We start from the raw sequence: 24,418 nt of genomic DNA, 5'->3' as shown, positions 1-24,418 counted from the left end.
TCCATGGTATGCATTTTTCAGCGGGAAGAGCCCCAGGAGCTGATTCTTCAGGTCTCCTCGGTGTTGCGTTTTGAGGAAGATTTGAAGGAGCTCCTGCGTGTGGTGGACCCTCTGCTTAGGGGGATCCGCTCTGTATCCTGCTTTTATCCTATTCATCAGGATATTTGGGATATTATTCTTGCGCAGTGGAAAGTGCCAGAGGCACCCTTTCATTTTGCGTGTTTTATGGCCCACCTGTATTCCATCCCAGAGGGGGATAGGGATACCTTGAAGTCGCCAGTGGTGGATGCGGTGGTCTCCACCATTGAGAAGCGGCATACTGTGCCTGTTGAGGGCAGCTCAGCCTTAAGGGACTCTGAGGAGCATAGGTTAGAGCCTCTTCTTAAGCAGAATTTTGATGTCTCTGCCTTAGCAGTTCAGGCGGTGATTTGTGGCGGTCTAGTGGCTCGGGCCTGCTTTCAGTGGGCCCTGTGTGTCCTTGACCATGATCCTTGGTGGATCAGGAGGTAGCCAAAATTGAGATTGGTGCCTCTTATCTCTCTGATGCTCTGTATGACCTGTTGTGAGTGTCGGCTAAGTCCATGGCACTCGGGGTGGCCACTCTTTGTACCTTGTGGCTTCGTGCTTGGTCAGCAGATGTGACTAAGCTGACAAAATTTCCCTTTTCAGGGGTCTTTTTTGTGTGGCAAGGATTTGGAGAAGTTGGTCCAGACCTTGACAGACTCCAAGATGCCCTGTCTTCCTGAGGACCTTACCTGCACGCCTGTGCAAGGTGGAATTGCTTAGGGGCGTTTGTGTGATTTCCACAGATATCACCCTGGTCAAGGGACTGCTTCCCAGCCTCTGGGTCATCCTGGGGCCGTTGCTTTCAGCGCATGCAGTCCTCTCGGGGGGCCCGTTGGGAGAGGATGTGATTCCTCCACCGGTTCCTCTGCCGTCCGTCTGGCCCAATGACTCCATGCCAGTGCCTCCCTTGGTTCCGGTGGGTGCTCGATTGCAAGATTTTTACTAAGCATGGGCCGTGATCACGATGGATCAGTGGGTACTGGAGGTGATTCGGGACAGATACGCTGTAGAATTTTTCCGTTCTTTCCAGATCGCTTTCTCGCTTCTCCTTGTCAGGTGGCATGGAAGAAGTGAGCTTTTCACCAGACTCTACAATGGTTGCTAGATCTCCAGGCAGTGGTGCCAGTGCCTCCGCAGGAGTGTGACATAGGCAGATATACGCCAAAACCTTCTGCCTCCTAGACAACTGCCCACCCTCCATCATGCGAGCAGCCCCCACCCCCTTCAAGATCATGCTCTTTGACTGGATCTCTCATCTAATGGCAAACGGTGAATTCCCAACATATCTTGGCCACATCCTCATCTCGCCTATTGTAAAGAACCACAAGGATCCCATATCCAACTACAGACCAGTAGCCAACATCCCCTTCTTCACCAAACTGATGGAAGGTCAGATCAACAATGCCCTTACAAACTACCTAGATAAATTCTCTATACTTCACGAGTACCAGTCAGGAATCCGCTCACACCACAGCATCGAAACAGCCTTGGCCTCCATCATAGATCACATCGCACAACTACTCAGCTCTGGGAAACACACACTAATACTCCAATTCGACCTTAGCAGCGCCTTCTACCTGGCCGATCACGACAACCTACTCAGCTGTCTAGATGCCATAGGTATCTCGGGCCACGTACTTAACTGATTTAAAGGCTTCCTAAAAAAACGATCCTACCAAGTCATCAGCGAGCAAACCTATTCCCAGGCTTGGGCCAACCCCTGTGGTGTTCCTCAAAGCTCCCCCTTATCCCCCACCCTTTTAAATCTGTACATAGCCTCCTTAGGACAGGAATTATCCAAACTGAACCTCCATTCTCACATCTATGCAGATGACATCACAATCATTGTCCCCATCTCTGCACTGTCAACCGAAACCAGTCACTTCATCGCATCTATCATCAACCAAGTAGAACAATGGTCGACAAATTCCAAACTAAAATTAAACCCAGAAAAGACCAAAATATTTAAGGCCTCCCCAACAAACAAGCCAACTGTATCTACAATCAACCTAAATGGAAGAAACTTCCCAATCAACCCAACCATCAAAATCCTAGGCGTAGCCCTAGACCTGCAACTGACACTCGAAGCCCATACCAATATCCTAATCAAAAAATGCTTCCATTTACTGTGGAAATTTTGCACCCTAAAACCATTCTTCGATTTCACTTCATTCAGACTCAGACTGTTGGTCCAGTCTCTGGTCCTAAGCACACTGGACTATTGCAACATAATCTACCTAAGATCTCACAAAAGAACTATCAAGAAGTTGAGACTTATCCAGAACACAGCCGTCTGATGTACCTTTGGCTTGAAAAAATTTGACCACATCACACCATACTACAAGAAACTCCACTGGCTACCTATAGAGACAAGAATAATTTTCAAATTTGGCTGCCTCTGCTTCAAGACTCTTTTCAGCACTGCACCCACCTACCTCCTGTAACACCTCACCCTGCAGGACAAACACCACTTCTCACACAGAGCACTGCTGTTCTCATTCCCTTCTCCCAAAGGATGTAATTTTCAAAAGATTCCTCAACAAAACACTCTCCTTTCAAGCTGGAACAGCACCTTAAGTGACCTAATCCTGAACTCTTAACATACCACTCTTTCAGAAAATCACTAAACACCCACCTATTCAACAAATTTACCTGATCCTCCAAATCTGAGTGACACTTACCTCATCTTACACATCTCTTTCTCCTACCCTATACCACCTCATAACATAACTGTCTTTCTACCCCTCCCCAATTCTAATTGATGTTACCTTGCTGTCCTTGCAACACCTCTTGTTGTACACCGTCTTGAACTGAAAAGGTATGACGGGATATAAATAAAGCTATTATTATTATTCAATTTACTTCGTGGTACCGAAGAAAGAGGGGACTTTTCAGCCCATCTTAGATCTGAAGGGGGTCAACAGGCTCTGCGTGTTCTGTCTTTTTGCATGGAAACTCTGAGATCTGTCATTCTGGTGGTTCAGCCGGGGGAATTTCTGACCTCTCTCAATCTGACAGAAGCCTACTTGCATGTTCCGATTCACCCCTCCAATCAGCGGTTCCTTCACTTTGCGATCTTGGGTAGGCACTACCAGTTTTGTGCTCTCCCCTTTGGTCTGGCTACAGCTCTGCAGACGTTCACCAAGATCATGGTGGTCAAGGCGGTGGCTTTATGCAAGAAAGGCATTCTGGTTCACCCCTATCTGGACGACTGGTTGATCAGAGCAAAGTCTTTTCAGGAGAACTCCCGGGTTATGGCTCGGTTTGTGGAATTCCTGTAGTCACTGGGGAGGGTAGTCAACCTGTCCAAGAGCCGGTTGGCTCCGTCTCAGCACCTGGAGTACCTTGGGGTTCTTTGCAACACTAGCTTGGGGAAGGTCTTCCTGCCAGAGGCCCACGTGGTCAAGTTTCAGTCACAGATTCACCTCCTGATGGCATCCCCGTGTCCTCAGGCTCAGGGTTTTCTCCAGGTCTTGGGGTCAATGGCGGCCTCCATGGATGTGGTTCAGTGGACCCAAACTCACATGCGCCCACTTCAGCATGCTCTGCTTCAGCGGTGATTGCCCCAGGTGCACGAGTTGGATTCTCCCATTCCTCTTCGGGTGTTAGTTCATCGCAGTCTCCGTTGGTGGCTCCAGTCTTCCAGTCTGGTGCAAGGGGTGGATCTGGATCGGCCCCAGTGGACAGTTCTTATCTCAGACACCAGTCTCCTTGGTTGGGGAGCTCAGGGTCGCTGGTCTCAGCAGGAGGCTTCTTGGACGATAAATGTTCTGGAGACCAGGGCCATCTGGCTGGCATTGTTGACTGGCAAGTCTGTTTGAGTTCTCTCAGACAATTCCATGGCAGTGGCTTATGTCAATCATCATGGGGGAACCAGGAGTTGTCTGGTGGCGCAGGAGGCAGCTCTGCTCATGGTGTGGGCAGAGTCTCATCTTCTGGACATCTCAACTTCACACATAGCAGGGGTGAAAAATGTACAGGCAGACTTCCTCAGTGGTGTCTTGGTCCCACAGCCTTTGAGTTGATTGTGCAGGCTTTGGATCAGCCAGCCTTGGAACTCAGGGATTTGAGTGTCAGCACTAAAGCGCCTCAGTTCTTCAGTCGGCTCAGGGATGTTCAGGCCGCGGGGTTGGATGCTATGGTGCAACCCTGGCCGATGGCGGGTCTCCTATATGTATTTACTCTGTGACCGATGGTGGGCAGAGTTCTTCTTCGCATTGCTCGGCATCCTAGTTGTGTGATCCTTGTGGCTCTGGACTGGCCCCAGGCTTCCATGGTACGCGATTCTGGCTCATCTTCTGGTGGTAGATCCTCTTCCGCTGCCTCTCTCGCCCGATCTTCTGTCTCAAGGCCCCATTCCAGTGTTCAATCCGCGTCCCTTTTGTCATATGGCTTGACTCTTGAGAGGGAACACCTAGGTAGGAAAGGCTATTCAGATAAAGTGATTTCTATTCTCTTGGGGTCTCGGAGGCTTTCCACTTCTCAGGCTTATGTGCGTGTTTGGCGTATTTTTGAAGAGTGGTGTGTTGCACAGGGGGTGGTTTCCTTTCGCGCTTCTTTACCTCACATCTTGGATTTTTTGCAGGATGGCCCGGAAAGGGACCCGGCCTAGTCTTCTCTCTGGGTTCAGCTGGCGGCTCTGTCTACGTTTTGTGGTTTGCCGCATGGTAAGCGTTTAACTTCTTTCCCAGATGTGGTTCGCTTTTTGTAGGTGGCCAAATTGATTCGACCTCCTGTTCAGCCTTCGGTTCCGGCTTGAGATCTCAATCTGGTCCTATCCATTCTCGTGCGCCCTCCTTTTGAGCCTCTGGGTTCCTGCTCATTAAAGGATATTACTCTCAAGGCAGTGTTCCTGCTGGCCATTACTTCTGTGAGAAGAGTTTCTTAGTTGCAGGCTTGCAGCCCTCCCTTCCTGGAGTTCTCTAGGGTGCAAGTTGTGCTGCGGCCTGTTCCTTTCTTTCTGCCAAAGATGGTCTCACCTTTTATTGTCAACCAGTCCGTGGTCCTCCTGGTCTTGGGTAGCTGGGAGGGTTCCTCGGAACAGAGGCAGTTGCATGTTTGTAGGGTCCTTTGCTCTTAACATTCAGCGGACCCAGGAGTTCCAGATGTCGAATCATCTTTTTGTCCTCTTGGCGGGCCCTCGTAAGGGGATGATGCTTCCAAGGCTACCATTGCATTCTGGATCAAGGAGACTATCGCTTCCGTGTATCTTCAGAAAAAGCCTGTTTGGGAATTTCTCAAGTCTCATTCTACTTGGGGTCAGGCAGCTTCTTGGGCTGAGTCTTCTCTGGTGCCTCTAGTGGATATCTATAAGGCTGCAGTTTAGTCTTTGCATTCCTTCGTAAGTCACCGGGTGGATGGTCAGGCACGTCGGGATGCGGTGTTCGGTGAGCATGTTCTGGTGGCGGCCCTCCAGGGATTCCACCCATGATGGGTACTGCTTTGGTACGTACCATCAGTGAAGCTATACTGGTCTAGAGAGATGCTAAAGAAAGAGAAATTAGGTTCTTACCTGCTACTTTTCTTTCTTATAGACTCTCCAGCTTGGTATAGCACCCCACTCTATCTGTCTGTCTGTTGTTCTTACAGTTTTTTAGTGTGAAGATTTGCTTTTTATGCGGGTTCTGGTATTTTTCTAGGGCCGTGGAGATCAAAGAACAGCAGCTATGGCTCAGCTGGTGTAGCTGGTGAGCTGTGGGGACATTTACTGCAGGGGCTTGTTCTATGTACTTTCCAACAGTATTACTATATGTTTAGTTTGGTCTCAGTCTCCACCTGCTGGTCAAAGTGAGCTATTACCCATCAGTGAAGCTATACTGGTCTGGAGAGTCTAGAAGAAAGAAAATTAACAGATAAGAACCTAATTTCTCCTTTTCCTTCTCACTTCCCTTTGTTTGTGATTGGAGGAAGAAGATGCAACTGTTCGGTGGATCTCTGTGCTTGGCAATATGGCTGATCAGTTGTACTATCCTTGTGAACACATTGCATGGGCTGCGGATGCTAAGGTTATTCGAACTAAATCCGACAAGTGGTGGACATTTAGTACAGCTCTCTGGGGGCTTTCCCTCCTTTTAGGAATTTTGAGGTGAGTCTAGTTTGCTTGCACCCGTCAGCCATTTGGTTAGGTTTTGTTTATCTGATGCTTTATCATTGCTCTAACTACTCACATCACCCAATTAATCTTTTAGAAAATATATATTCTATCATTTTCTTGAAACTACAGGACTTACTGTAAAGCCTGAAAAGCAAGTCTAGCATAAGAAGTGCTATAGTTATGTATTTAGGCTACATTTTGCAAAGGGTCCCAGAATATTCTCTTTATGTATATAGCATAACATATCAATTCTTGTATACTAAAGGCTGGATTCACTAAAGATACTGATTCGATTGCTGTTGGCCGATTCTCCAGCAACGATCGATGCGCTATCAAGTTTATTTGTCCCATTAAAAAAAAAGAAAAAAGCTCCCCCCCTGCCCCAGGCCCTCCATGCCACCAGCTTCCCCCCGAACCCCACAAAAATGGCAGGAGAAATGCCCATTCCCTCCTTCCATCCTGACTGACCACCGCAGCAAAACGGCAGGAAGGATGCCTTCTTCTTCCTGCCACGAAGGACCTCCCGCACCAATTGCCCCCCAACCACCCCTACCCTACCCCCCAAAAAAGGCAGGAGGGATGCCCCTCTCATTTCCCCCCTTCGTACTTTTTAAGTTGGGAGCAGGAGAGGTGCCATTCCCTCCTTCTCCAAGACTGCCAAGTCTACAATTCTGGGCCTTCTCCTCCTGGTGCATCATGTGATGCATAGAGAGGAGCCTAAGGCCCTGATTGGCTCAGACGCATCAGGCACCTCCCCTTGGAAGGGGTCTTAGGCATCTGAGCCAATCTGAGACTTCCTTAGGCTCTGTCCTCTGTATCCCGGATACAAGGGGGAGGAGCCTAAGGCCCTGATCAGCTCAGTCAAGCCAATCGGGGATTTAGGCTCCTTCCCCTTGTATCCAGGATACAGAGGAAGGAGCCTAAAGAAGTCCCAGATTGGCTCAGACGATGCACCAGGGAGGAAAGACTCGCATTGTAGACTTGGCAGCCTCGGAGGAGGGACTGAGCGCCCCTCCTAGTCCCAACTTAAAAGGTACGAGGGTGGTTGAGGTGGGGGCCTCCGGTGGCAGGAGAGAATGTGCATCCTTTCTGCCTTTTTTTTTTTGGGGGGGGGGTAGTGAATGATTGGTGGGGGGAAGGTAATTGGTGCAGGGGGCCTTCATGGCAGGAGGGAGTGAAACAATTAGAGCACATTTTGATATTAACTCCTTTCAATTACTAGTTCAATCACTGGTCCTTGATTATTGTAACATCGTTCATCTTGCTGGAGCTCAAAAATATCTCCAAAGACTATGTATAATACAGAATGCAGCAGTTAGATTAATTTTAGATTTGAAGAAGTATGATCATGTCACCTATTTCTATCGTCAACTGCATTGGCTTCCGGTTGAAGCACGGATTAAATTTGGCTGTATTTGCTTTAAGGCACTAACAGGTTTAATCCCAGAGTATCTTATGGAATATTTCATTTTCACAAACTCCAAACATTCTAGGAAATCTCATTCATTATTCTCATTTCCTTCTGGAAAGGAATGTAAATACAGTGGAACCTTGGTTTATGAACATAATTAGTTCCAGAAGCATGCTCGTAAACCAATTTACTCGTATATCAAAGCAAGTTTCCCCATAGGAAGTAAGGGAAACTCGCTTGATTCGTATCCCCCACCCCCCCAGGCCACCGGCGCTGCTCCATACCCCCCCGTGATCCGGCAATCCCCCCCACTCCCGCGATCTGGCATCCCCCCCACGCTCACATGCCCCCCCTCCCCCCCCGCCGCTGCGATCCAGCATCCCCCATTCACCTACCCACCCACCCAAACACAATCTCTTACCCTGATCTGGCGCCGGCACCAGCACCAATCACAGGACGTGCCGGTGCCCGAAGATCCTCCCTGGTCTGGGTCTTGAGCATCTGCGCATGCTCAAGGCCTTCTAGTTCTCGCTCTCTCCGTGTATTTATGTTTATCTTATAATAAAATGTGATTGTGCTTAAGCTGTTTCTTGTTCCATGGTAATTTTAGAATTCTATCCTTCTGCCTATTTATCAAAATACTGTACAATACAATACAAAACAAAATTTTATATTTCACTACATTGTCAAAAGACATTAGGGCGGATTACAATAAAGTTAAATAGAAGGAAGCAATCCTTCCTAATTTACATACATAAATTCCATAAACATCATAAGTAATACCTAATAATACGGTCTGGTAAGACACTTCATAGGATATGAATGCTTAATCTGTAGTAGTGTCACCAGTGAGTGGTTATCAGTCTCCATCTGCTGGTAAAAGGGAGCCTACACATCTGGACTGTTCTGGAGGGATTAAAGGAAAAAAAGAAAGAGCAGGTAAGACCAGTGGTGTAGTAATGGTGAGCGGTGCCGGGGCGGTGGTGCCCCTCCCCCCTGTGCTGGCATCCCCCCCCATTCCCTTTCCCCGTACCTTTTTAACTTCTCCTGCATAAGCAGTATGCCTGTGTCTGCTTGCCCTTTGACATCACTTCTAGGTGCAGGTCCCAGAAGTGACGTCAGAGAGAGTGCCGATGCAGACGTAGGTAGCAACCGCGCACTGAGGAAGTAAAAAAGGTACGGGGAAAGTCAAGGGGTTCAAGTGAGCAGCAAGACGAAGAATGGGGGGACGGAGATGAGGAAGGGTGCCCACCCTTAGGAAGACCTTGCCCAGGGTGGAACGCACCCCTCTTACTACACCACTGTGTAAGACCTATTTTTTCCATAAACATTTATGTACATAATAAGTGCATAAAAGTTCACATCTGTGATATAGAATTACTCCCATTGCATCTAGATGGTCAGACCTCATTTCTTATCTCATTTGCCATTGTTTCAGGTCTCTGAGAATTTTGTGTATGCTAACCAGAAGATTAAGGAAGGAGAAGAGGCACAGCTTTGGGTATGATTTTCAACCAGTTCACTTCAATATATAAATAAAGGGGCAACATCAGAAATATTTTCCAAAAGAAGAATGTAGTATTCTAATCTTTCCTCTGATATTAGTGAAAGAAAAAAGCAGAGCCAGCCCAATCTATGGACCAGTTGAGGCTCTGGTCCAGGGCGCCAGTGATAAAGGGCACCAAAATACCATTATACATCTCTCCCTCTCTCTTCCCTTTCTTCTGCATGCAGAGAGGGAGAGGTACAGGATTAGGATTCTGGAATTTTAGGTGCCTTTTATCACCAGCATTGGTGGGGGTAGACTTCAGATAAAGGGGGAGGCAATGCATAAGTTGACTCAGGGTCAATGTTCCCTCTAAGGATTGATGAGGTGTGTGCAAAAAAAAAATATGCATGAGCGACAAGTTACATACTCCACAAATTTATGAGCAGGCGCGGAGGACGAGTGCCCGTGAGATTGTGGGAGGGTTAAATACTCAAAACTTAGAAGAATAACAATTTACTTAAAGTTTTTGCTTCGCCAGCTTTCTGGTATCTTTACATACAGTGGCGTACCTAGCATATGTAACACCCGGGGCCCATCATTTTTTGGCACCCCCCCATCTGTACGAAAAACATGATTTTTAGTAACAAGCCACATGTCACACATGAGTAGCTAGGAAAAGGCAGCATCTTACATATTGCAGTGAGCAATACATCAATACACCCATTGTAAAACTAAACAAGCCAGATCAGCACAGATCAATCCTACACCGTCAATCCTAACAGAAAACCATGTCTTTCGAACACACAGAACACAAAAAACACCTTCGCCTAGTATGGAATGTCATCACAAACTAACCCCTCCCCCTTTTACAAAACTGTAGTGTGGATTTTAGCCACAGTGGTAACAGCTCTGACGCTCATAGAATTCTGAGCATCAGAGCTGCTACCACCACGGCTGGCGCTAAAAAACGCTCCACAGTTTTGTAAAAGGGGGAATAAAATAGAAATACACAGACAAAGGTTAAATTGAACCAGCAAGAAGCTGGACTCTGCATAAAATGCAACACCACAGAAACAGTGACATATGTCTCCTAAAGCAATAAATAAATAGAAACTTTTTGGGCTTGCGAGCTACTTTAAAATGACCAAGTCAAAATGATCTACCAACAATAAAATCAAAAAACACAAAGCACACTATACGATGAAAAAATGTTAATTATCATTCCTATTCTGGGTTTTTTTCAAAGAGGTCAAGGCAAATGACTCTATGCATTGTCACCTCAGTAACAACCATACAAAAATAGACAAATATACCCCTCTTCCTTTTTATTAAACCACAATAGTAGTTTTTAGTGCAGGGAACTGCGCTAAATGCCCAGCGCTGCTCTCGACGCTCATAGGCTCCCTGCACTAAAAAACACTATTGCGTTTTAGTAAAAGGGGGCCATAGCGCAAAATATAGACAGCATATATAAATTCAGACACATTTTGATCACTAAATTTAAAATAAAATCATTTTTCCTACCTTGTCTGGTGATTTCATGAGTCTCTGGTTGCACTTTCATTTTCTGACTGTGCATCCAATCTTTCTTCCCTTCTTTCAGCCTGTATGCTTCCTCTCCTCCAGACCTCATTCCCTCCCCTAACTTTTTCTTCCTCTCTCCCTGCCCTTTCTTTCTTTTTTCTCTCTTGATGCCCCCTTTCTTTTTTTCTGTTTCCCTTCTGCTCCCTGCTGCCCCCTTTCTTTCTTTCTTTCTTTCTCCCTACCCTCCACAAAGCCACTGCTGCCACCATGGGGGGAAACAGGCCCCAAAGCCACCGCCGCGGCTGCCCCAAGCTCTCTCTGCTTCCCACCGTCGGACCACCCCTCCTGCCCCCCCTTGGTACGCCACATTTCAGGCGGCGGTGCGGAGCGGCGGATGAAAAAAACAAGGCTCCGAGGAGGATGTGCAGGCACGGTGTTGCCCGAGGAGAACGACAAGTGCCGGACTCGCGCCGCTTCCGTCCCCTTTCGCGGTGCCGCGCCGGCGCTTGGCCTGAGCTGCCGCTTCCTCTCACCTCCGCCTGCGCTCGATTCCAGTCGCGCCCACTGCGTATTTTAGTGAGCGACACGAGAAAAATTATGAGCGACGCCAATGAAAATAGTGAGCGATCGTTCATGCGCTCAGCTTAGAGGGAACATTGCTCAGGGTGCCACAGTCCCTTGAGCCGGCCCTGAGTAAAAGGGCTTTCTTTTTTCTCCTTCTGTCTTTGTTTCCCCTCACCTCTTAAATGGCATGCTCAAATGGCACTAAGTAATCTCTTTCAGTTGTAGGTTGGCGGGGAGTTTTCTCTAAGCCTCACCCTTGCAACTAATCACCAACTGTAAAGGAGGCCACTATAGTAGCAGTCTTCTCCTGTCTCAGCCTGGACCACAACATATCTCTTCCATGGCACACAGTACAAGGTTCAAGGTTTACTAACATTTGATTTATCACTAAATCTGTTTACAAAGTGATGTACAAAATAAAACATAAAATATAGAAATACAAAATTAAAACGCAATAACATAAGTTTAAGACAAGACAAACTTGAGATGGAGGGAAAGAAAGGGAAAAGATTACATCTGTCTTAGTTAGGAAAACAAATATGGGAAAAAACAAAGGGAAAGGGTTTGATTAAAAGTTAAAATGCTAAGAAAAGATTAAATAATATTAAGAATTAAAAGCGTCTTTAAAAAGGTGTGTTTTCAAAGATTTTTTAAAAGAATGTAAATCTCTTTCAATTGTAATATATTGTGGAAGAGAATTCCACCATTGTGGGCCCATGACAGAAAACATGTCTTCTCTTCTTATTCCTATTGTTTTCAGGGAGGGTATGACTAATAAATTTTGGGAGGATGATCTTAATGAGCGAATGGGATTGTAAGGAATTAACATTCTTGATATAAACTGAGGCTCATTATAAAGTAAAGTTTTAAATATAAGCAGCAATACCTTGTATAAAATATGATGGCTTATAGGAAGCCAATGAGCTTCGATAAATAGGGGCGTAACGTGATCAGTAGAGAATTTGAACTCTTGTAGCACTATGCTTTAGCCATTAGACCAACCCTTTCATGTCAGTTATCAGCCATTGTGGTGTGTTATGCTAAGAAACAATGGCCATTCTATAGCAAAGACATAGGAGTCTGTACTCTAGGTGAATTACCTCTGGTTGCAAGCTGCTTCCAGAAGGATGTCAATCACATCTTTCAGCTCCTCCTCTATCACCAGTGGAGTATAGTGCCCTCTTCAGTTTTTCCTTCTGAAAGTGAGCTGAGAAGGTACGTTCTAATCTCTTTGTTCGGTTTTTTATTTTTGATATTTTTTATCCATTTCGTTAGGCTATAGTGCCTAGAGGTCCCCAATTTAGGGTAGCTCTGCCTGGGAGAGGACACAGATTTTACATAGGGCACCCTCAGGTGTACCTGCTGAGCCAGCCTGCTTTGTGCATTTTGGAAGCTCAGGGACCATTCCCCTGGGAACTTGCTCATCTTCTGATTTATCAGAGGCTTGAGTGCAGGCAGTGGGGCCCCTGTGTTAGTTCCTCTGGGCTTCAGGGAGCCAGATGCATTTTTTTTTTCCTCCCCCTCCCCCCTCCAGTCATGGCACAAAGATCTTTGGGAGTTGAGGTCACAGTCATACTGGTCCGATTGGCAGCTCGAAGATCTCCAGTTTTGAATCCCTTCTGGAAGAATTTGAGGTAGAAAATGTTCTCCCTTCAGTCGGGCTGCAGAAAAACTGACACAGACTAGCACTAGCACCATCACAGCACAGGGAGTACAACCCGTTATTCCCTATGGAGAAAATTGAAAAGGGGGGAGGGGTGTCAAAAAATTTGAGTTTTAAGGGTTTCTGGGGCCAGAGATAGTATCCAACACCTCCAAAACACATTACCTGAATTTTTTAATCTTCAGCGGAGCCCCCTCAGGTAGTTTTTGGTGCAGATTCATTGGTGATGGCCATCTTGGTTTATACAATGGCACACAACAAAAGCCCATCGTTCCACAGTGAACCTGGAAGATCCAAGGAAAATAAAATGCTGTGGAATCAATGTTCTTGATGCAAAAGTTTATTGATAACTATAAAATGCAAAGTCATCCCCAATAAATAACACAGTCCATGTTTCTGCTTCACAAACCTTCTTCAGGGGTTCAGAGCAGTGTCTGCTCAGTGGATAAAAAGCAAAAGTGGATGTTAAAATAAAATTTAATCTACTGATATTGTTCTGTGACTTGGAAGTTGAAGTCCTTAACTGAGCAGAGTGCCTGGATGTTGAAGTCAAGTATGCTGGGCCATTTTTTCCTCCTACTCCCCTGGGCCAGCATATTCCTTGACTTCAACATTCAGTCTGAAGTCCTGCAGGGATCTATGGGGATTTCTGTTTAGGAGTTTACCCCCAGATTTCGCTGATCTCCCATGGAAAGCCTATTTAACAGGTCCGAGATGCTCTGCGCTGCTTGCAAGCTTTGGACTGGGGAGAAATTCCTTTCCAAGAGACCTCCCCATCACTAAGGAATCCAATTCCAAGTCTAAGTGACCAGGTAGACCAGGATGGGAGGATTGGAGATCGAAATCCATGCCTTTACTTTTCCAGAGCACAGTTTCTTCCTTGGAGGACTCTGGTTTCCTTGCAAGGATTGGAAGTCAAGAGGCGATAGTCCCACTGGATCAGGGAGATGATCCCTCTGTGCAGTGGCTTTTTAAATTGGCTACTGTGCCTCATGTTATTACAGATGTGCTCAGGGAATTGAAGCTGGAACCACAACAGATATCAACCTCACAATGTACAATCATGAGTGGCACAGATGCTCAGACTAACTTTTTTCCGGAATACCTGGATATCACCTTTCTAGTCAATGAGCAGTGAGAGTCTCCGGAATGTTCCCTATAGATAGCCAAGACTATGTCCAAACTTAACCCTATGGCTCTGGAATTTCAGTAACTGTTTAGTCAGCCAAAGTTGGATTCCACAGTGGCTCAAGTAACCAAATATACCTCCCTTCCTAGCGAGGGAGGCATGATGTTAAAGGATATGCAGGACCACAAGGTGGATGTGGTTCTGAAGAAGCAATTTGAAGTGCTTCATTTGAGATTCAAAGCTACAGCAGCAGCTTGTTAGTGGCACATCCTTGTCACACCAGATTGCGGCAGAGGAGGATGTATGCCCCCAGTTGGTGCTGGAGAGGGTAGATTATGTTGCGGATGCTCTCTGTGACATCATCAGAGTCATGAGCAAGGTGTTGGCGTATGCCATTTCCATCCGCAGGATGCTCTAGATCAGGCAATGGGCGGGTGATTCAGCCTCCAAGACCACCTTAAGCAGACTGCCTTTTAAAGAGCTGTTTGATAAGGGCAAAGATGACCTTATGGCCAGTGTGGCAGCTCGTCATCCTAAGTCTGCCAGACAGCAGACCTTGCCAACTTACTGGGGGAGGCAGGGGCAATTTTTCATTCATAATGTTCTCACCAGTATTACACACATACCTCCTCTCAGCGATCTTATCGGGGATCCAGACAGAGATTTGGCAGCTCCAGACACCAGCAATCCTTTGGGTCATGCATCATCCACGAAGACACAATGATGCCAAGGAGATAGCCACACTCTTGCACATTGGCAGGAAGCTGTTGGCATTCTGGAGAACAGGGAGCAAATTTCCTTGGAGCAATGGGTTCTAGATCTTATTCAGGAGGGTCACAAAATTGAGTTCTATTGCTCTCCCCCAAATCTTTTCATGGACTCTCCAGCCAGATGGCTGGAAAAGGAGGCTAGAGTCTGAGTGATGGTGCAAAGGCTACTAGACATTCAAGTCCCTGACGGGGAGTTGGGCTCTGGCAAATACTCCATATACTTCATTGTGCCCAAAAAAGACACCGAAGACTGGAGACTAATTCTAGACCTGAAATCTGTAAATGCGGCTCTGAAAGTAATACGTTTCCACATGGAGAAGGTCCTGTCAATAATTGCAGTGGTAGCTTCAGGTGAATTCTTAACTTCCCTAGATTTGACGGGGACGTACCTTCATATTCCCATTTTCCTAGCCCACAGGAGATACTTGAGATATCATGTCTTGCAAAAAATTTCCAGTATGCGACTCTACCCTTCAGGTTAGCAATGGCTCCACACAACTGACCTCCACAGGATGGGCATCCAGGTACACCTGTAGTGTGGTAAGTTGTAAATCTCCTTCAGGATCTGGACTGAATAGTCAACTTCATAATTTCTCCTGGAAAAGTCCAGAATAATAATTGTAACTTAACGCATCCTTGATTATATGTACTGTAAAGCTACTGGAAATGTCCAGTCTTCTAAATTGTAATCCGCTTAGAACCGCAAGGCACAAGCGGAATAGAAATCACAAATGTAATGTAATGTAATGTAATGTAACTTCAAGAAGAGTCATCTAGAACTGATCCAACGCTTGGAGTATTTGGGAGTTTGCTTTGACATAGTGAAGGGCCTTGTTTTTCTTCCTGAGCAACACAAACAGAAGCTCAGGAAGCAGATTGCAGATCTTCTAGAGATGCAAAACCCCACTGCCTGCCATTACCTTCAGGTCCTGGGCTTGATGGTAGCCACCCTGGAAGTAGTTCTCTAGGCAAGAGCATATATGCATCCCCTACAGCAGTGATTCCCAACCCTGTCCTGGAGGAACACCAGGCCAATCGGGTTTTCAGGCTAGCCCTAATGAATATGCATGAGAGAGATTTGCATATGATGGAAGTGATAGGCATGCAAATTTGCTTCATGCATATTCATTAGGGCTAGCCTGAAAACCCAATTGGCCTGGTGTTCCTCCAGGACAGGGTTGGGAACCACTGCCCTACAGGATTCCCTCCTTTCCCGATGGTACCCACAGTGTCATTCCCTCCAAAGTCAACTTCCCTGGACAGCGGAAGTGGCAACGAGTAGACTTATGATCAAAGGGCTTTCCTCTCTGAATCTCCTCATGGGTGATCCTAACAACCGATGCCAGCCTCTCAGGCTGGGGGGGGGGGGCTCATTGCAGTACAGGGCCAATGGTCATCAGAGAAAATGGTCCATAAATGCCCTGGAACTGCGAGCCATTTGGCTAGCATTAGGGTCATTGGAAAAAGATCTTGAAGGCAAGGCAGTCAGGATGTTCTTGGACAATGCCACCACTGTAGCTTATGTATACAGAGAAGGAGGCACCCAAGAATGCTCCGCTGTGTCTGGAGGCTCAGATGTTGTTCTCTTGGGTGGAAGCTCACCTTCAAGCACTCTTTAGCCCATATAGCAGGAATGGAAAACATACAGGCCGACTTTCTCAGCTAGCACACTCTAGACCTGGGAGAATGGTCCCTGACGCAAATATCATTCATCCTCATTGTGCAACGCTGAGGAAATCTAGCAATGGACTAGATGACTTCAGCCAAATACATGAAGGCAAGTTGCTTCTACAGCTGAGGAGATGAACCAGGAAGTGCAGGGTTGGACGCATTGGTTCAATCCTGACCAGAAGAGAGGCTACTTTATGTGTTTCCACACATGGTGTGCCAGGTCATTCACAGAATCACAACTCATCCGAGACTTGTGATCCTGATAACCCCAGATTGGCCTCAGTGGCCATAGTATGCGGATCTACTATGGTTCCAATAGGATAGATGCATCAAGCTACCATTTCATACAGGCCTACTCAGTCAGAGTCCAATTCACTTGAAGAACCTAGATTACTTTGATCTTATGGCATGGCTATTGAATGCTCAGCCGTAGTATGCAGAGGAGAGGATATTTGGAGGTAGTCATTTCTACTCTCCTCTCCTCTGAGCTAAAAAGCCTTTGACCATTGCAGCCTACGCTAAGGCCTGGAAGGCTTTTCAGCTCTGGTGCACCAAAGATAATGGGTGGCAAGTCAAATGCGCGCTAGACAAAAGTGCGCAGACAAATGCGCGAAGACAAGTCAGCGCAACCAAGATAATGTGGAGCCTTTCAAAGTTCCAATTCCAGTGATCCTTGCATTTTTACAGGATGGACTAGAGAAAGGCCTGGCAGTGGCATCTCTCAAAGTACAAGTGGCAGGCCTCTCATGCTTCCAGGCTCATCAAGTTTATTAAGATTTGTTATCTACGCAATATCATATATTTCAATGCGTATAACAATTTTTAAAAAAATAAAAAAGGGGGAGGACAAAACAAGGCATTGTATACAAATTATATATGTTCTAATACAAACTGATACAAAAGGCAAGGGGGATGAACTACAATCTTTAAAGAAAGAAAAAGAAACATTTAGGGAAGAACATATATGGTGGGAGCACATAAGAAGAAAATAAAGTAAAATAAAGAATAATTTGGGGAAGAACACATATGGTGGGAGCACATAAGAAGAAAATAAAGTAAAATAAAGAATAATTTGGGGAAGAACACATATGGTGGGAGCACATAAGAAGAAAATAAAGTAAAATAAAGAATAATTTTCATAAGATTCGTTAAGGTCTAAAGATTTAGTACTTGATAAGTTATACTGTCTATTAGAGAATGACACGGTGCCAAAATTTATCACTGTTCCCATCCCCCGGATAACCGCGGGAAACCATCTTCATGTCATTCTTTAAGGAGAGAGGGAAGAATCAGAGTATGAATGGCCACAACCACTGACCCACAAGCTTTGCTTTGAAGAATGCTGGTGTAGAAGGACTGAGGTTGAAACAGACACTAGAAAATGACATGGGATTATTTCCCACGGTTATCCGCGGGGACGGGAACTGTGATGAATTTTGTCACCGTGTCATTCTCTACTGTCTATGTTTTGAATGCGTCCTTGTACAGAAAGCTTTTTAAGGAGCGCCTGAATTTTTCTAAGGAAGGTTCATTACGTAGATATAGTGGTAAATTGTTCCAAAGCTGGGGTGCTATGACTGAGAAAATAGTAGATCTCCTGGTCCCTATTATTTTTAGAGAAGGAATAGTTAATAAATGTTGTTGGGAAAAGTTTTGTTGGCATCTCATCCAGAGGTGACCAAATTTTTGAAGGGGGTGCTCAGATTGCGACCTCCATTAAGCCAACCTTTTCCAACTTAACATCACCCTGAAGGGACTTTGTAAGTCTCCATACGAGCCCTTTCTGGATCTCACGGTGAAGACAGTGCTTCTGGTGGCAACAGACTCAGAATTGCAGGCGCTGTCATGCAGAGAAGTTAGTCTACCCACTTTTCAGTCTTCGAGTTTAGCCAAGCAAAATAATATATCACAGAGATTTGATGTACAGACTAATGACTTTTGTCTTTCTGACTTTCTTTTTGTCTTAACCAGTCAGTTAAGATGAGGCAGACCAGCTTCCAAGGTATCTATTGCCAGATGGATTTGTTTGGCAATTTTGTCAAAGAACTGAATTTGAGTAATCAAATTTAAATGAAACACATGAAAGAATAAGCAATGCAATGATAATAGCATGCACCCAAAATGTTCTAATAAAAATATCAGTTACTCCAAAAACAAATTTTCAATCTCACAAATGATAAAAAAAAATGTATTGTAATCCTCCCAGAGACAAGCCCTATAGGAGAACCCATCACTGCATGTGTGATCCTGATTGAATATTAACTTCAATGTCTTTTAAAGTGCTTGTGATTTCAGTGCTTATTATCTGACTTGTGCTAAATGGGAACTTTTCTAAAAAAAACATCAGTTTTTTTGATTCATTTCACTTCCTGTTGCAATGCTAAGAAGTGAGTTGCTAATATTGTTTGTGTAGCGATCTTTACTACCATCACATCTTGTCTTTTGCTGGGGGTGATCTCTATAATTGTCCTTCATACATACACCACCCCACCTTCTAGTTTAAATGCCTAGAATCATATTGTCTAAATTTCTTCGCAAGGATTCTTTTTCCTGCTGTAGTAATATGTAGCCCAATGGCATACCAAGGGGGAGGGTGGTCCGCCCCGGGTGCAGCCTTAGGGGGGGTGCACAGCCGGCCAGGTCCCCTTATCTTCGTGGTGCTTCCCCCCCAGCCCGACCGACCGACAACAGGCCCGGTCTGACAAACCTCCCTGCCCTGTGGCCACGAGTCTAAATTACCTTCTTACAGCAGCTGGAGTATTGAAGCTGCATGTGGCTGCTAGAGAATGACACGGGGAAAAAATCTGTCCCCGTCCCCGGCCCACATCCTCTGCACCGCCCCGTCACCGCCATTCCATTCACCGCCCCGTCACCGTCACTGCCATCCCTTTCACCACCCCGTCACCGTCCCCACAGCATCCATATAAGCCTTAGTACTCTAATATTTAGCGTATTCCATTCTTATAAATCAAAGTTCCTGCTGCTGAACTAGAGAAAGAGATGTTCAGCTGGCAGGGCTTTGTTTATAAATTTTTATTAACACAACTAATATATCACCATAATGTTTCCGACAGAGGACAAGTATGCAATAAATGCATTTTGCTGTTTCAATGCCAGTGCTCAGCAGAACAACAGACAGCAATATGGACATTCACCTTATGTAGTACTTTTTTAATATATAAAAATAGGCAAAATTAGTTGCTGTTTTATCATTATATTTTCTTGCCATTATAGTATTCTTCATTGATCATTTTTCTTTTTAAATTCAAAACAAATTCAACCTATCTTGTGTCCCAGCATGAATTCATGTTTCACTCAATTGGCTGTTTCAAGGGAATTAACCCTCCAACTTCCATTTGCAAAAATACCCAATGTTGTTCCTTCTATGAGCAATATTTAAATTATGAGGAACAACATTGGGTATTTTTGCTGAATTGTGTGACACCATTTGGGCTGAACATGAAGATTGAAAATGCCTGGTTAGCCCTGGACAGATGATTTGAACAGCCAGGAGCCTGCCCTGGCCATTTAAATCATTTTGAATATCTAGTCCAATGATAACAGAATTAGGGTGATTATAGAAACATAGAACTTTGTTGATCACTAAAAACAGTGGAGACTAAGGGTCTATCAAGCTCAGCATCCTGTCTTTGACACTGGCCAGTCTTGGTCTTTGGAACTGCCCATTGTGTCAGAAGCAATAGGGATTAAGTGACTTGCCCAGGGTCACAAGGAGTGTAGTGTAGCTCTAACCACTGGATTTAGAAGTTGGCTTCTTTTGGGATCTTTAACTCATCATCGCTAGGACTCGAATCTGAGTCCGTGGCACCTAACATAGAATGGAATTAGTATGGCAAAGTAATGAAGAATGGTCCAGCAGCCCCCACCCTCCCTCCACCTCACCTTATATTCGTTCCGAGTTTGCCGGCTTCCTTTTTCCCTAGCCGCACGCGTTCAAAAAGCCGTGCATTTAGCCAGCTCCCTCCCTCCACCTCACCTTAAATTTCGAGTTTTCCGGCTTCCTTTTTTCCAAGCCGCACGTGTTAAAAAATCCGTGCACGCGCGGCTGCGCGAGTCAATCAAACTTCTTCTCTCCTGCAACTTCCTGTTTCCGGTTGCGTCAGAGGAGAAGATTGATTGACTCGCGCAGCCGAGCGTGCACGGATTTTTGAACACGTGCGGCTCGGAAAAAAGGAAGCCGGAAAACTCGAAATTTAAGGTGAGGTGGAGGGAGGGAGCTGGCTAAATGCTGCGGGCGGGCGGTGGCTGCGGGGACCGCGCGATCCTTGATACCTCACTGCAGAGACAAGACCATTCACCGCCCCGCGGGCGGTGAATGGCCTTGTCCCCGTCGCCGCAGCGACTGCTAGTTTTCTTCCCCGTTTTCGGCGGGTGACCCGCGGCTAAAATGCGGTGGCCGCGGGTAAACCGCCACCGTGTCATTCTCTAGTGGCTGCCATAAAGGTCATCTCTGATGCAATTGGAAGTTGCATCAGAGACAACCTTTATGGCAGCCATATGCAACTACAATGCTCAGCTGCTGTAAGAAGGTAATTTAGATTCGCGGCCACAGGGCAGGGAGGTTTGTCAGACCAGGCCTATTGTCGGGCGGTCGGGCGTGGGGAGAAAGGGAGGAAAGGTGGAGTGGAGAGGAAAAGACACTTAAGGGAAATGGGTAAAACAGAGGAGAGAGAGGACGCTGAAAGCACATGGGGAAGACAGAGGGGGAAGAAGGACGCTGACAAGACATGGAGAAGAGAGGGGGGAGAAGGACGCTGAAAGGACATGGGGAAGACAGTGGGGGGAGAAAGACGCTGAAAGCACATGGGGAAGACAGAGGGGGGAGAAGGACGCTGAAAGGAAATGGGGAAGAGAGAGTGGGGAGAAGACACTGAAGGGAAATGGGGAAGACAGAGGGGGAGAAGACGCTGAAGAGAAATGGGGAACAGAAAGTGGGGATAAGATGCTGGAAGGGAAGAAGACAGAGATGCCAGACTATTGGGAGGGGGGGAGAGGAGGGAATAAGATGGATGCCAGACCAATTTGGAAGGGGGGAGAAAGGGAGAGGCACAGTAACAGAGCAAATGGAAGACGCAGAGAGAAGAGAGACAGTGGATGGAAGGAATTGAATGAGAACATGAGGAAAGCAGAAACCAGGCAAGAAAGGTAGAAAAAAAAAAATTCTTTTTTTTTTGCTTCAGGATAAAGTAATATATTAGTTGTGTTGATAAAAATTTATAAACAAAGCCCTGCCAGCTGAACATCTCTTTCTCCAGTTCAGCAGCCAGAACTTTGATTTATAAGGAAGGAATAAGCTAAAAATTGAAGTACTGAGGCTTGTATGGATGCTGCAGGGACAGTGACGGGGTGGTGAATGGGATGGCGGTGAAGGGGACAGTGCAGTGAAGGGGACAGATTTTTTCCCTGTGTTATTCTCTAGTGCTCACTTCAAAAGCTTCCCTCTGACTCAGCTTCCTGTTTCCGCTTTTGTCTGAGCACCATGTTGCCGATCTGAAGTTCTGTTGATACCAGGAGTAGAAGGAGGCCCGTTGCTGATCTTAAGAGTCATTGCGAAGGGGTGGGGGGTTGCAGATCTTGTTGCCAAAATCAGAAAGGTGAGGAAAGGAGAAAGATGGGCCTGTGGTGGATGGAGAGATTGAGAGAAGGGGGCAGATGATGGAAGTGGGGAGAAAGGGGAGAGAGAAGAGGGCAGATGATGGAAGTAGGGGCAGATGATGGAAGTGGGGAGAGAGAAGAGGGCAGATGATGGGGGAAAAGGATTGAGTTAGGGAAATACTGGAAAGGTGAGGGAAAGAGGTGGCAAGCTGTAGGTAGACAGTAAAAAAGGAAATTGATGAGAGGGTAGTAAGAACATAATCTAGATGGATGCAGAAAATAAATTGAAAAGGAAAATGAGGGAAGAAAGGGATTGCAGAAGAGAGGTGTGGGAGAGGGAAGGAGAGGAGAGAGATGCCAGACCAATGGGGGTGAAAAGAGAGATGGAAGGGGGAGGCATACAGTTTCTGGAAGGGGCATAGAAGGAGAGAAGATGCCATATAGGGAGGGGCAGAGAGACGGCAGACAGTGGACAGAAGGAAGAGAGTAACAAGAAGATGAGGAAAGCAGAAACCAGAGAAGACAAAGGTAGAACAAAAATTTTCTATCTATTTATTGCTTTAGGAGACATGTGTCACTGTTTCTGTGGTGTTGCATTTTATGCAGAGTCCAGCTTCTTGCTAGTTCAATTTAACCTTTGTCTATGTATGGACAATAGAAAGAAATTCAAGCGATGTGTAAAAGTTTTAAATGATGTAATAATGTGTACTTGTTATAAGATGAAAAAAGAATTTTGAAAAAAAAAAAAAAGAAACATAGAAATAGACGGCAGATAAGGGCCACGGCCCATCTAGTCTGCCCACTCCAATGACCCTCCCCTACCTTTCTCTGTGAATAGATCCCACGTGTCTATCCCATTTGGCCTTAAAATCAGGCACGCTGCTGGCCACTTCAGGTTATTGAGGCCAGCAGCGTGCCTGATTTTAAGGCCAAATGGGATAGACACGTGGGATCTATTCACAGAGAAAGGTAGGGGAGGGTCATTGGGGTGGGCAGACTAGATGGGCCGTGGCCCTTATCTGCCGTCTATTTCTATGTTTCTAATGTTTCTTTTTTTTTTTTTCAAAATTCTTTATTCATTTTTTCATCTTATAACAAGTACACATTATTACATCATTTAAAACTTTTACACATCACTTGAATTTCTTTCTATTGTCCATGCTTGCTAGAGTTGATAGATACATTTGGAAAATTTTCAGGTTGTAAAATAAATTGGAGTAAGTCAGAAATTCTTCCACTTAATATGCATTGTCTTTGTATTTCTATTTTATCCCCCCTTTTACAAAACTGTGGAGCATTTTTTAGCACCAGCCGTGGTGGTAGCAGCTCTGATGCTCAGAATTCTATGAGCGTCAGAGCTGTTACCACTGTGGCTAAAATCCACACTACAATTTTGTAAAAGGGGGAGGGGTTAGTTTGTGATGACATATTCCATACTAGGCAAAGGTATTTTCTGTGTTCTGTGTGTTCGAAAGGCATGGTTTTCTGTTAGGATTGACGGTGTAAGATTGATCTGTACTAGTCTGGCTTGTTTAGTTTTACAATGGGTGTATTGATGTACTGCTTACTGCAATATGTAAGATGCTGCCTTTTCCTAGGAACTCATGTGTGACGTTTGGCTTGTTACTAAAAATCATATTTTTCATACAGGGGGGGGGGGCGGTGCTAAAAAATGATGGGCCTCGGGTGTCACATATGCTAGGTACGCCACTGATGTAGCCCATCAGTACAATATAGCTTCTTGTCCTTCCATGTATTTCCCCATCCTCCTATGTCCTGGGTCTCAACATGGAGACCCATGAAAATGTAGCTTTCAATTTTGTTGACATAGATTGTCGACATGAAAAAGTATCTTGGCAATTTTGTCGACATACATTGTCTGTAGCAAACAGCCGCCTATTTCTCTCAAAGAGCCCTCTAGAATAGCTACCTGGTCTACTCTCCATACCTTTACAAGATTCTATAGAGTAGACATGGCGGCTTGAGAAGATGCAGCTTTTGGGTCCTTAGTTTTGCAGGCAGGCTCATCTGTCCATCCATCTGTCTGCTACTGCTTTAGTATGTCACTTAGGGCTAGATTCACTAACCTTCAGATCCGTGTCCGATCCGTGTGCGATTAGAGGCAGGCCAACTGATTCACCTACCATCTTCATGCAAATGGGGCCCATCCGATGATTAAGATCGCTGGGTAGCGATCCTGGCGCATGCGCAGACCATCTACTTTGCCTATAGATGGTCTGCGCATGTGTTTGCAGTCCGTGCTTTTTAATTTTTTAATTTACTTTTTTACTCGCGAGCCCATGGTTTTAACCCGCGGGTTTAAAGCGAATTAAAACCATGGGCTTGTGCTGCAGGGAAGGGAGGCAGAGCAGGAGAATCGGAACTGAGAAGGGCGGCAAAGGGCAGGAGAATTGGGGCTGA

The 24,418-nt window shown here is 45.7% G+C and overlaps 1 protein-coding gene across 3 annotated transcripts in view; it reads left to right on the top strand.

Annotated features, from left to right (window-relative positions):
• Window positions 1-24,418, top strand: part of PEX11G (peroxisomal biogenesis factor 11 gamma) — a 95,580-nt gene that overhangs the window by 18,909 nt on the left and 52,253 nt on the right. For 2 of the 3 annotated variants that reach the window (XM_033957360.1, XM_033957362.1), the window contains exons 3-4: window positions 5,973-6,151; window positions 9,010-9,072. In XM_033957360.1, coding sequence (XP_033813251.1) covers window positions 5,973-6,151; window positions 9,010-9,072 — 242 coding nt within the window. The remainder of the gene's footprint in view (window positions 1-5,972; window positions 6,152-9,009; window positions 9,073-24,418) is intronic. The other variant, XM_033957363.1, reaches the window with a different exon arrangement.

This window comes from Geotrypetes seraphini, chromosome 8, assembly GCF_902459505.1.
Source record: "Geotrypetes seraphini chromosome 8, aGeoSer1.1, whole genome shotgun sequence".
Taxonomy (NCBI): Eukaryota; Metazoa; Chordata; class Amphibia; order Gymnophiona; family Dermophiidae; genus Geotrypetes; species Geotrypetes seraphini.
The sequence above is the reverse complement of the archived record's forward strand: the minus strand, read 5'-3'. Positions and strand labels throughout refer to the sequence as shown.